The 13,043-nt window shown below is 39.5% G+C and overlaps 1 protein-coding gene across 5 annotated transcripts in view; it reads right to left on the bottom strand.

The window, feature by feature from the left end:
- Positions 1–10,426, bottom strand: part of EGF (epidermal growth factor) — a 93,071-nt gene extending 82,645 nt beyond the window's left edge. For 4 of the 5 annotated variants that reach the window (XM_077882286.1, XM_077882287.1, XM_077882288.1 and 1 more), the window contains exon 1: positions 9,761–10,426. In XM_077882286.1, coding sequence (XP_077738412.1) covers positions 9,761–9,887 — 127 coding nt within the window. In that variant the 5' untranslated portion in view covers positions 9,888–10,426. The remainder of the gene's footprint in view (positions 1–9,760) is intronic. The other variant, XM_077882289.1, reaches the window with a different exon arrangement.
- Between the last annotated feature and the right edge of the window lie 2,617 nt (positions 10,427–13,043).

The raw sequence follows: 13,043 nt of genomic DNA, 5'->3' as shown, positions 1-13,043 counted from the left end.
CTTGTTTTCCCAACAGAATGATGATGTCAAGAAAAAGAACACCTAAAGAAAGATATTATTTACATGTATTATTTCACAACAACCGTAAGAGGTTAGTAATGTTAGCTGTACAAGTTAAAGTAGAAATGTGTTTTTGAGACATAGCAAGATCTTTCAGGAAGTATAAAGATCCTGTCTGTTTAAAGTAGTTCTAGGGATCCCTGGGTGGTGCAGCGGTTTAGCGCCTGCCTTTGGCCCAGGGCGCGATCCTGGAGACCCGGGATCGAATCCCACATCAGGCTCCCGGTGCATGGGGCCTGCTTCTCCCTCTGCCTATGTCTCTGCTTCTCTCTCTCTCTCTCTCTCTCACTGTGTGCCTATCATAAAAAAAATTAAAATAAAAAAAATAAAGTAGTTCTTTCTTCTACACCTGACAAAAATGTTACTCATTCTTCTAAGCCTGGATCTCAGTCATCTTGTTTTGGGCCCACCAGCAAATGGCACAACTGGGGATGGGACTGAAATGGTCATATGCCATACCATTATTTATTAACATTATTGTTAATAAATAGTTTCTACAGAATGAATCTGCATTCTTGGTTCACCTAAAATCCAAGTAATACCTCCTTCATGGTGAGTAATATTAGCATTCTGGATGAAAGTATTGACCTTTAAGCAAGAAGTAAATAGACAATAGGGGAAATTGTGTTCCAAAGCTTTTGTTGCACTGTTGTTGTGTTGTTCCTGGTTCTTTCTCAAAGTTAATTCTAACTCTATCATTAAAAACTATAATATAACAGGGGCACCTGGGTGGCTCAATGGTTGAGCATCTGTCTTCAGCTCATGTCATGATCCTGAGTTCTGGAATTGAGTCCTGCATTGGGCTCCCCGCAGGGAGCCTGCTTCTCCCTCTGCCTATGTCTCTGCCTCTTTCTCCATGTCTCTCATGAATAAATAAAATCTTTTTAAAAAGAGACTATAACAAAATATTTATTAACATAACATATATGACATAACATTCTGTTCCCTAGCTCTAGGATTGCTCAAATTTGGAGTAATAACTAAAACTGAACTAAACACTAAATTGCTTCATGAAATTTGAGAATTTCTTGAAAAATATTTAGAAATTCCTTGGAAGAAAGTATATTCTTTAAAACTGACTTGGACATTCTGGAAAAGTTCTCCAGTGTAGTATTTTCCAGCTGTTGAGATTAGTTATTGAGTCTTACTTTCTGTATGTTCATAACAAGTTTACAAAACTACCTCATTAAAATAATTGCTAAAATATCTTAAATTGAGTGATTTATATGTGTTAAAAAGTTACTAGTATCTTCCACTACAATCAAAATGACTAAAAGATTAAGAACATTAAGCAGATTCTCGAGGGTTTATTTTTTAGTTAAGAAATATGTGTTACCTTTTATCTGAGGTCTAGTGTTTGATTTTATAACCGTTTGGATTAAGAAGCAACAAAAATTAATCTGAATATATTAGGACAACAAAATCTACAAATCAATGATAAAAATAAGAGAGGAGAGGGACACCTGGGTGGCTCAGTCAGTTAAGCTTCTGCCTTCAGCTCAGGTCATGATCCTAGAGTCCTGGGATGGAGCCCCACATTGAGCTCCCTTCTGAGCAGGCAGCTTGCTTCTTCCTCTCCCTCTGCCATTTCCCCTCTTTGTGCTCTCTGCCTTTTTCTATTTCTCTGCCAAATAAATAAATAAAATCTTAAGAGAGAGAGAGAGAAGAGATATACTAATTGATTCACAATTCAAATTCTCCTAATATAGTAGTTTCCCCTTATCAATGAGAAATACATTCTATGACCCTCAGTGGATGCCTGAAACAACAGAAAATATTGAATCCTATATAAACTATGTTTTTTCTTATAATATATAGGTATGATAAAGTTTAATTTATAAATTAGGCACAGTAAAAGATCAAAAACAGTAACTAATAATAAAATAGAACAATTATAATAATATACAGAAATAAAAGTTAGGTGAATATGATCTCTCTCAAAATATCTTATTATACTGTACTCACCCATCTTATGATGTGAGATGATAAAATGCCTATGCGATGAGAGGAAGTGAGATGAATGACATAGGCCTTGTGATGTTGTTTAAGCTACTACTGACCTTCTGACCTTATGTCATTCACCTAAAACAGGACTGACCTTTTTATCTTTTTTCTCAGTACAAGTGAGATCAATCTCTAACTTTTATTAAAACTCTCTTTAAAGACTGGGGATAACAAGAAAGAAGAACAACCCATAGAATACCTTCCAATCACTATCCAAGGCCAGACCTATGAGGGTTTCATTTGAAGTCAATGCCTTGCTTCACTTCTGACTTGGCCAAAGAAAGGGCACTCCCCACCCCTGGAATTCCAGAACCCTGGACAAGCCTAAGAGTCCAAGAAAAAGTCTCCTGTCCAGGTAGTACTGCCACCACCTGGGACCTGCCTCCAAGAATCTTCACTTACATCTCAAAATTAACATTCTCCCATTGTGGAAGAAAAGAGGAAGAAAAAATGTTTCAAAACCTGTGGTCTCTTCTGAGAAACAGTTATTTCATGTATTAAAACACTTGATTATGCTATTTAGTAATTTAAAAACTTTTTTGTTATTTAAAAAGGGAGGCCCAGGATCTGATCAGAAAACAGAGTTGGAGAAGGAAGAAATCTAAAATGTTCTGCAGAAACAAATGGAAGTGAAAAGAAAGATGGGGTAGTGATATAAGTGATACTTGTATCAGAAAAAATAGACTTTAAAACAGAGACTATAACAAGAGACAAAGAAGGACACTACATAACCATAAAGTGAATAATCCAACAAGAAGATACAATTGTAAATATTTATGCACTCAAGATGTGAGCACCCAAATACATAAAACAGTTAATAACAAACATAAAGGAAGTAATCAATAGTAATACAATAATAATAGAGGACATGAACACCCTACTTACATCAAAGAATAGATCATCCAAACATAAAGCCAACAAGGAAACAACAGCTTTGAATGACACATTGAACCAGATAGATCTAACATTTATTCAGAGCATTCTATCCTAAAACAGCGAATACACATTCTTTTCTTTTCTTTTCTTTTTTTCTTTTTTTTTTTTTTTCCTTTGGATACACATTCTTTTCAAGTGCACGTGGAACTCTCCAGAAGAGATAACATGTTAGGTCGTAAAACAAGTCTTAACAAATTCAAAAACGATGTAAGTCATATTATACATTTTTTCTGGCCACAATGCTATGAAACTAGAAATCAATCACAAGAAAAAAATCTGGAAAGAACACAAATACTTAGAGGTTAAATAGCATACTACTAAAGAATGAATGGGTCAACCAAGAAATCAAAGAGAAAATTTTTAAAATACATAGAACAAATAAAAATAAAAACAATAGTGCAAAATCTTTGAGGTGCAGGGGTGCCCAGATGACTCAGTCAGTTAAGTGTTCAACTCTTGATTTCAGCTTAGGTCATGATCTCAGGATTGTGAGATAAAACCCCACATCCAGTTCCATGCTCAGCCGGAAGTCTGCTTGAGATTCTCTCCCTTTTATACTCCCTTTCCCCTCCTCCTGCACTCATGCTCTCTCACTCTCTCAAAATAAATAAATAAATCTTTAAATAAAATCTTTGGGATGCAGCAAAAGCCGTTCCAAAAGGGAAGATTATAATAATATAGGCCTACCTTAGGAAGCAAGAAAAATTTCAAACAAACAATGTAACCTTATACCTAAAGGAGCTAGAAAAAGAACAAACAAAGCCCAAACTAGTAGAAAGAAGGAAATAATAAAGATTAGAGAAAAAAAAAAAAAAAACCAGACCTAATAAAACACAACAGAACAGATCGATGAAACCAGGAGGAGCTAGTTCTTTGAAAAAAAGCAAATAAAATTGATTAGCTTTTAGCCAGATTCATTTAAAAAGGGGGGAGAAACCCAAATAAATAAAATCAGAAATGAAAGAGTGGAAATAACAACCAACACCACAGAAATATAGGAGTTATGAGAGAACATCTGAAAAGCTATATGCCAAAAAATTGGACAACCTAGAAGAAATCAATAAATTACTAGAAACATAGAACCCCCCAAACTGAATCAGGAAGAAATAGAAAATTTGAATGGACTGATTACCAGCAATGAAATTGAAGTAATAATCAAAAAACTCCCAACTAACAAAAGTCCAGAGCCAGATGAATTCTACCAAACATTTAAAGAGTTAATATTTATTCTTCTGAAGCTACTCCAAAAAATAGAAGAAGAAGCAGAGCTCCAAATTCAATCTATGGGGCCACAATTATCCTAACTGATAACCAAATATATAAAGAATGTATATAACTCAACAGTTACGCACACACACACACACACATACACACACACACTCCAAATAAAAATGGCCAAAGACATGAATAGACATTTCTCAAAGAAGACCTACAGATGTGGGCAGCCCAGGTGGCTCAGCGGTTTAGTGCTGCCTTCAGCCCAGGGCCTGATCCTGGAGACCCTGGATCAAGTCCCACGTCGGGGTCCCTGCGTGGAGCCTGCTTCTCCCTCTGCCTGTGTCTCTGCCTCTCTCTCTGTGTGTCTCTCATGAATAAATAAATAAAATGTTTAAAAAAAAAAAGACCTACAGAAGGCCAACAGACATATGAAAAGACACTCATCATTCATCATCAGGGAAATGCAAATCGAAACTACTACTACTCTATGATCCAATAATTCCACTACTGAGTATTTACCCAAAGAATGCAAAAACACTAATTAGAAAAGATATATGCACCCCCTATGTTTATTGCAGCATCATTTATAATAACCAAATTATGGGAGCAACCCAAGCGTTCATTGACAGATGAATGGATAAAGAAACAGAGGTTTCCCCCTAACATAGGATGGAAGCACAGGACATTTTTATTTAAAAATCTAAAGATACAGTGACCCCAGCAGGCCATAGAGCTTGGGAATATCAGAAACTCCAATTCGTCCTCAGGGATGTGGCATGGCCTTCTAGTCCTTATGAAAGAATCTTAGCACAGCCTCGTTGCATTTTTATGTTTTCTCTTCTACACTCTGAGAAAACTCACTCACTATGAATAAGTCCTCTTTATTAAAAAAAAAAAATAGCCATCCTTTTGTTTATCTCATCACACCTAAGAGAACAGAGAGGAGCTAATAGTGAAAAAAGATAAAGCATTTGTTCTCTATTTTATTATTTCTCTAGAACAGTCTCCGTTCTGTATGAAGATATACTATTGTGTGGTAAGGAAATATTAGGAATTAGTATGTGTTATGAAATGTTCATAATAGTGGTATTGATAACATATCAGGAACTGACCAATAAACACATCCTGGGAGCATGTGCCCACATTTTTATTGTTTACTCAATAGAGTGGAGTTTGGAGCCTACTGATGTTTAAAAAAAAAATAGAAAGAAAGAAAAGAAAGCAACTATTCATACTAAACAAGAAATGATCTCAAATGGATTTTCATGAAGGCAAATTTGTAGATGATAAAGCAAGATTCTGAATTTATGTGAGCTAAATTACTAGCCCATTTACTTTTTAATGGAAAACAGTTGTTCTCTTCTTAACATAAGCAAAGAATTCCCACCTTCCAACTTCTAAGTTGAATGTCAAATATTTGGATAACCCTAATTTGTTTAAAAAAAATGTAAATTCATTTAAATAATTATTTTATTATTTCTTCGTATGCCCTCAACACCTTTAAAAATCTTAGAGAAACTGGTTTCAAATAGAAGACAAAATATGCAAGAAATTTAAATAATCATTTTCAAGTGGCTTGTTTTTGTTATTGTTATTAAAATAAAATTATTGCTGGTAAGAAATCTAACAAGCAGATTTAATTTGTGCTTAGCAGAATTTTTTATCAGTTGATATCACAAAAAGACAAACATTGCAATTGCAGTTCCACAAGGACACTGACTCCAGTCATTTTGATATGTTTTTGTATTTTTACTAAACATTTCTTCTAATTACAAAAAATATGAGTTATAAATGTTGAAATTATTATTTTTTAAAAGATTTTATTTATTTATTTGAGAGAGAAAGCATGAAAGAGAAAGAGATCATGAACAGGGGGGAAGGGCAGAGGGAGAAGCAGACCCCCCGCTGAGCAGGGAGCCCAATGCAGGACTTGATCCCAGGACTCTGGGATCATGACCTGAGCTGAAGGCAGATGCTTAACTGGCTGAGCCACCCAGGCACCCCTGAAATTATTTTGACTACATTTTTTAATGTGGTAAAACTATCATCAAGTTTTTCAATGCAGCATTTTTCTGTGTGTAAAAAAAAAAAAAAAAAAAAAATTCAATTATTGTGGAAGAAGCCAAACCACATTTAGAAAATACTACTACGGTTACCACCAACACAAATAATTTTTATTAATTTATTAGTGTTAAAAATATTAATAGTAGCAAAGACTTGCTGAAGTGCTGATTTTATGCCAGGCTCTGTTTTATGCTCTTTGTATGTATTATTTTAGTGATCCTGAGCTGAGGCTGCCTCAGAATAGGAAGACTAACAAAGAAAACGATGCCTGGATTGCACCCCCAGAAGAGATGTTGACCCAGATGGACCAAAGTGACAACCCAGACACTGGTGATTGTAATGCGTGGCCAGCATTGAAAACAAATACATTAACATAATCCTGACAACAATCCTGTTTTGCACTAAGGAAAATGAGACACATGATTCACAAGCTTCAGAACTGGGATTTGAACCCAGGTTGTCCCCTAAACTTAAGCATTTTACCACTAAGCTCTACTACCCTTCAAAGACCACAAACCAGTGAGTACTTGAGGGGGTGATTTCATTCACACCGTATGCATAAAAGATCATTTCAGTAATTTCTCTGCAGTTAATTAAAAAAAAACTTTTGCATAACCTTGGCTGAAAAAACAAACAAGATTCTGATCTGAAATATCTCTGCTCTGCACATGACTGGGAAGCTGACCAAGCCTTAGCCACCGCTGAAATCAGGGATTTCACTGTTTACTGCTAGGAGTGATCTCCCCAGTCGGCCAACATAGTACCCCAGGATCCCTCCTGTTACAGCCAGGTGTCTCAGGGTGCTTCTTCCTCACCCTTTATTTACCAAGAAAGTTCAAATAAATAATACAGTTCAAATAAAAAATACATGGCAAACAGGAAAAGTTCCTTTTTTCAATTGATTTTTCTCCTCCAGGGCAAACAGACTTGAAAGTTCAGAAGCCACTTGCCAGCAGTTTTCCTTATTGCTCTGCTCACCTACTTCAGCTCAAATAGAGGCTAATAAAACACTCATTCAATTTAAAAAAAAAAAAAAAAAAAAAGGCAGGAAGGGTGGGAGGGTGGAATGAGAAGAAAACCGGACTCTGTTATCAAGTGGTTTACCTGGCTAGCAGTCACGTGAATGACAGCCTTGCATAAAGTAACCTGAATCTTGTCAAACGACAAAGCATTCTTCCTGCTGGCCAGAGGTGGTCTGGCTCAATGCCAAGGGCAAGTAATAGGCAAGAAGAATTTAATTGGGAGAAAAATAGATGATAGCACTCTATCTATTTAGAGAGGAGAAATACTATCCTCTGAAATGCACGGGGACCCAGGGTGTGACCCAGGCATTTATCAGCTAACATGAGATGTAAAGTGTAAAGTAGGGGGTTTAAACCAGTGACTTGAAAGGAACGAGGCAGCAGAGGCAGAGTCACAAAGTGGCATCCAGACATTCTACCTTCTATGAGGTCTGTGCCATGTGATTGTACTCAAATAAGGCATCTCATGGTATGATTTGATCAAAGGGTTTTAGCCAAGACATGGAGGAGCCACGGGGACAGTTATTGACCATGATCTACAAGCCTTTATGCTAGGTTCGTTTTATGTGTTATCTCATGTGATCCCCACAACAATCCTGAAGGGGTGGGTATTAATATGGGGCAGCATTCCAGTATCACTCAAGTATTAAATAGGTAGAATGGATTTGCAATGAAGTGTGTTTGCTTCTAAAACCTTCTACTCTGTGACACGGTCCTGCTCTGCTCACTGTCTCTATCCTGGGCTTCATTTTTATTTGGTGCAACCAGCCTCAGTGAAGACACTTCTGAGCCACCAGCAGGGGCAGCGGGGAGCACAAGGCAGAGCCTGGTTTGCAAGCAGGAACGGGGTTGTTCCTGGAGACTCTAAAGTTTCGTGTAACAGTTCATTTCTGTAATTCTTTTGCTCTCTCGGGTTCTGCTTCTTGACTGGCTCCTACCATCTCCCCTCACATCCCATACAGATGGCAGTGCCTGTCTCTGGTCAGTTGCCAACTACTCTCAGAAAATTCTCCCGTCCCAGAGAGGCTCCAGTCCACTTGACATAACTGTCTAAAAGCTCTTACTTCTGCTCCAACAGCTGAGTAACAGGTTCATGGGGTCATTTTGCCTTTTGCAACCCCTTTTTGTAGCTATTCTCTAGGACTAGGTGGTTAACAGGTCAGGGAGAGACTTCTCATTCATTTAGAAAGAATTTATAGAGTACATATTATGAACACGGAAATGTTCTAGGTGCCAGAGACACGGAGATCACTAGAATTCAGTCCTTCCTTCCAGCATCCTGGGCTTCCGCTCACTTGTTACAATGAGCACTGCCTGGAGACAGGGTCTGGGACTCTGAGCAAGAGCACCTGACTTCCTCATTCGTAACTTCCTTCATGGGAGAGCCAGGGCAAGAGCCCAAGGTCAGCAGTTTGACTCAGAATTGTTCTCTTTAGTCCTATTATTTTGTGCTGTCTTCTAGAGGATTCTCTTCTAGAAACTTTACTGTGTTTCCCTCACTCTACCTCTTTTAGAGAGCCATACCCCTTTCCAGAAGATCAGGATGACAGAAGAGGTACATCAGGACAGTTATGCCCTCTAATGAATGGAAATGGCTGTCTCGTTTGAGCAGTAGGTTGAGACCCACCCAAGGAATAAATGAAATAAATTAACAGTAAGAGAGGGAGAGGAAAGGCAAGAAGGGAAGAAGGGAGGGGGAGAGAGAAAGATGTTTTTAGGCAAAGTCCTTAAACAGGATGGTTATTTGCATTTGGTAAAAGTCCCATTTCTCCTGTGTGAAAAACCCGTTTAATATGGGAGGGAGTGTAGCATATTTACTCATTGTCATTTCTTAGCAGTGCTCAAAGTTTCAATGCACCTGTTACTCGAAAACTGAAGTTGCCGTCAGAGCAACTTCCAGAAATGGCAGGAGAGGGGAGAGAGGAGAGGACGTTTCGCTTGAAACTTAGCTGGCAAAATGATTGAATCTCGTTTGTTCTCTATTCCATTCCCATTTTTTCACTGGTGTTTTAGCAACTTCTGAGTTCTCATACAAAGTCATCAGAAAGAAAGAATTTTTTTCTTTATATCTTCTATAGAAACAGTTCCCCCCCCCAAAAAAAAAAAATCCACCTGTTCCAATATAAAGGTGAGGATCTAAATGAGTAGTTGCTCCTCCCGTCACAATAAAGACAGAGGTTTACATGAAAAGAAATGCTCAGTTACTTATAAATGAGACATAATCACTCACACGCACAAGAACAGGGAGAGCTGTGAATTTTTATAGTTGGGTCGCCGATTCTCTCTAACAACCAGGAAGGAAATAGACATGCCTTAGATAACAAAAAGTAAGCAAATATGCACACTCCGAGAGAAATCAGGCAGAAAAAAAAGGCTCAGGTATACAAAACAGAATGAACAGATATATGAAGGCAGTTTCTGGGAGGAGGTGAATCCCTTTTCATGAGATTACTTACCCACACAAGCAGGGCTCCCCTTTCCTGAGGGAGAGACTTCAGGACAGTTCCAGTTCTCCGGGTCTGAGAGACTAGCAAAACTACATTTAAAAACTACCAGCCACAGAATGATAAGGGGGAGCAGCATAATCTTGAGGGGGCTCGAACTTTCAACAGAAAAGAACTTGCCTTCGCTCGAGCATAGCCCGGGCAAAGTGGGTGCGTCTGACCCCAAGCGTGTCCCCCTGGGTTGGCCCGCAGCCCCGGAGCATCTTTTTCTCTGCTCCTCTGCTGTGGTCCTCCCGTTCTTCCTCCTTCAACCCCGGAGAGCGGCCTGCAGCCTGAAACGGACGTTCAGGAAAGATTTCTTCATCTACGTTCTTGGCAAGTCAGTAAGAAATACCTGACACCCGTGTGACAAATTTCGCAGTTCCAGGGCCCACTGTCCAGAGGCCTGCCGCTGACTTCGCCGTGACCGGCAGAGCAGCCTGGGCCACCGCGAGAGAGGGAGGAAGGGAGAGAGACAGAGAGAAAGACAGAGAGAGAGAGATAGAGAGAGAGGGAGAAAGGAAAGGGATGGAAAGTTCCGACCACAACCCTCAATGGGGCTGCAGGAAGAAATACAGAGATAGGATTCCTCCCCAAACACCGGGTCTCTTTTTGCAATGTAGAATGACTCCCTTTCCTTTTTAAAGCCCTTTTAGCTCCACCTCCTGCCTCCTTTAGTGACACTTGAGTGAGCCTCTGTTTGCGAATGTGAGTGTGGGCAATTGCACACTGCAGGAAAGCAGGGACGGCTGCCAGAGAGGAGATAACTGGCGACTCACCATAAATATTCCGGGCAGAACCAGGGAGAGAGCAGTGAGGGGGCTGTGGACTCGCTCCTGGTGTCTTGGAGGTACCTGCTGAAAAGGAGCTGGGTTTGAATCCCTTGAAGGATGGACACTAAGTTGAACTGAGCCGTACAAATCAGTGGTGAGCAACAGCGCTGATAGTTCAGACCCAGGGTAATTGATCATTCACATGAGCAATCTTCAGACAAAATGTCAACACCAGTGCACATTCCTGGAGCTTTATCTTCTTTTTTTTTCTTTCTTTCTCCTGTATATTTTATAGCGGAATTTGAAAGATTATTCTTTCCAAATCAAAGGGAAATCCCTGAAGCCAAATGAAGAGGAACAGTATGCACAGACACCTTTTCTTTCAGCATGAGCACAATAAAACACCACGAGGGGCCAGGAGTGCAGGGAAAGGAGTGGGTTGTTATTATAGAGCCGCGCTGGAAAAAATAAGCTAATAGTGCAAAATCTGGAAAGCACTGAAAATCCAGCAGAGCTGACTGCTGTTCCTTCTCAGACAACTTAGGCAATCTTTTCACATATCAGGGATAGAAAATAAAAGCTTGAAGTACCCGTTAGCTGCCTCCTCAGTTATTTTGTCAGGAGTGCACGCAGGGCCCAGAAATATCTGGTTCAGGCAAACCATTTACACCAGATTTGATGAACAATGGAAATTTCTGCCAGTTTACTTCATCCTGGAAAACAAGCTTTCATTTAAGTTGCCCAGAGGTAGTGTTGCAAGTGCTAGTCAAAATGTAGATAAAGCGAGAGTCACAAAAACAACAGCCACGTGAGTGAACACCCATTCTGGGAGAGAATGGGAAGAACTCCAAGCCTTTCACTCATATTTAATTATGTCCTCATCATTCCTCAGATACTGGGTCACTTTTTGAAACAGCTAAAGGCAGGATTTCTCTGATTTTAGCCGGCCCCTGCCAGACAACTCTGATTTCTCATAGGAGAAGCAGACCCTGGCCAGCAGCAGAAGTCACGTGGGGTGGGGGTGGGGATATATGGAATATTCCATTGCTTTCTGGACTCACTTGGACTCAAGACTCAGAATGAACGTCCTGCAAATAACCTGCACTAAGTTACTAACCTTGTTAAGCTTCCCCTTCAGCAAAATGCCTTGTCAGTGTCACAGGGGACAACAAATAGAAGGACGGTCAAGCATTGGGCTGGGTTAGTGGGGAGGAGGAAAGTGATATGAGCACAAATAAGAAGTAACCCACGACTATATTCTAGTTGGATGTGGACTCTCTCGTATTATTTTTGGTTGTAAAAAGTCTCACTTTCCTAATTACATGTCACCTGGGCTAATACAGTTATTAATGTTGAGTGTAAGCCCCTCAGGAGATGATGGAGTCAGCATGGCTATGGTAGACATCAAGACCGGTGACTGATGTAAAAGATCAGTCTCAGCTAATCCGCAGAAAATCCAGGGTTGCCCAGATAGCAAAATCTTAAGACAGAGCTACCCATGCAGAAAGGACTTGCAGAGATATTTTATTACTCCATATTCTTACTTCTAGATAAAACCGAACCTCTCTGGGGCAAATGAACATCATTGGCATTTTAAAGTTGCCCAGAAATCAGTTTTACAGGCCGAATACCCATTTTAGTTTCTGGAATTGAGTCAAATTAACTAATGCATTGATTAATTTAACATCTACTTGTGAGAGGGCACTGTACACGAAATAGAAGCCATGGTCCCCTAAGTTCAAGAGCTTGCTTAGGTTGATTAAAAACAACAAAACATGGTTTATGAGTAGGAGCTAATGAATGGCCAGTCACCAATTATTCTGGAGAAGTCAGGAAAGAAGGGGCAACTGCAACAAAATAGGGACTGCGGCATGCAGTGAAGCTTCGTGTGATCAATAGGAAGTCTCAGATAAGCATGCACAGGAGGAAAGCCGTACTGACAATAGGATGTGGACCAGGAATGGACAAAGAACATAAATGCTTATTTATTAGATCCTTAGATCCTGAGAGGACACAGATGGATGGGAGGAAACCCTGCTGGCAAGTCACCGGAAGAATTAGGCATTAATGGTAAGGAGACAGCTCTGAATGTTTTTAAGCATAAGTGAACATCACTAGGAGAAGGGAGGCTATTGGGAGACATGGTTATATGTGCTGGGCACCATTATTACTTTTCAGGTAAAACTTTTCTATTGAAGCACAGAGCACCTAATTCTTCTGGGTTATATATTTGCTTCATGTACAGCTGCTATTAGTCATCACTGCCACCACACTATCAACAGATTGTTCCTAGTGATCCAGGCATCTAGGAGGTAGATGCTTTACTCACATCACCCCCAATCTTCCACACCACCTTGCCATTCACAAACAAGGTCCTTTTCACAAATGAGGACACTGGAGGTCAGAAAGACTGAGAAATCTTCCCAGTACCACACACATTTATGAAGGGTATGAACTATGAAGTTATTATTGTCTCCTTTTTA

Source organism: Canis aureus, chromosome 33 (genome assembly GCF_053574225.1).
Source record: "Canis aureus isolate CA01 chromosome 33, VMU_Caureus_v.1.0, whole genome shotgun sequence".
In the NCBI taxonomy this organism is placed as follows: Eukaryota; Metazoa; Chordata; class Mammalia; order Carnivora; family Canidae; genus Canis; species Canis aureus.
This window is presented reverse-complemented; position numbering and strand designations above follow the sequence as displayed.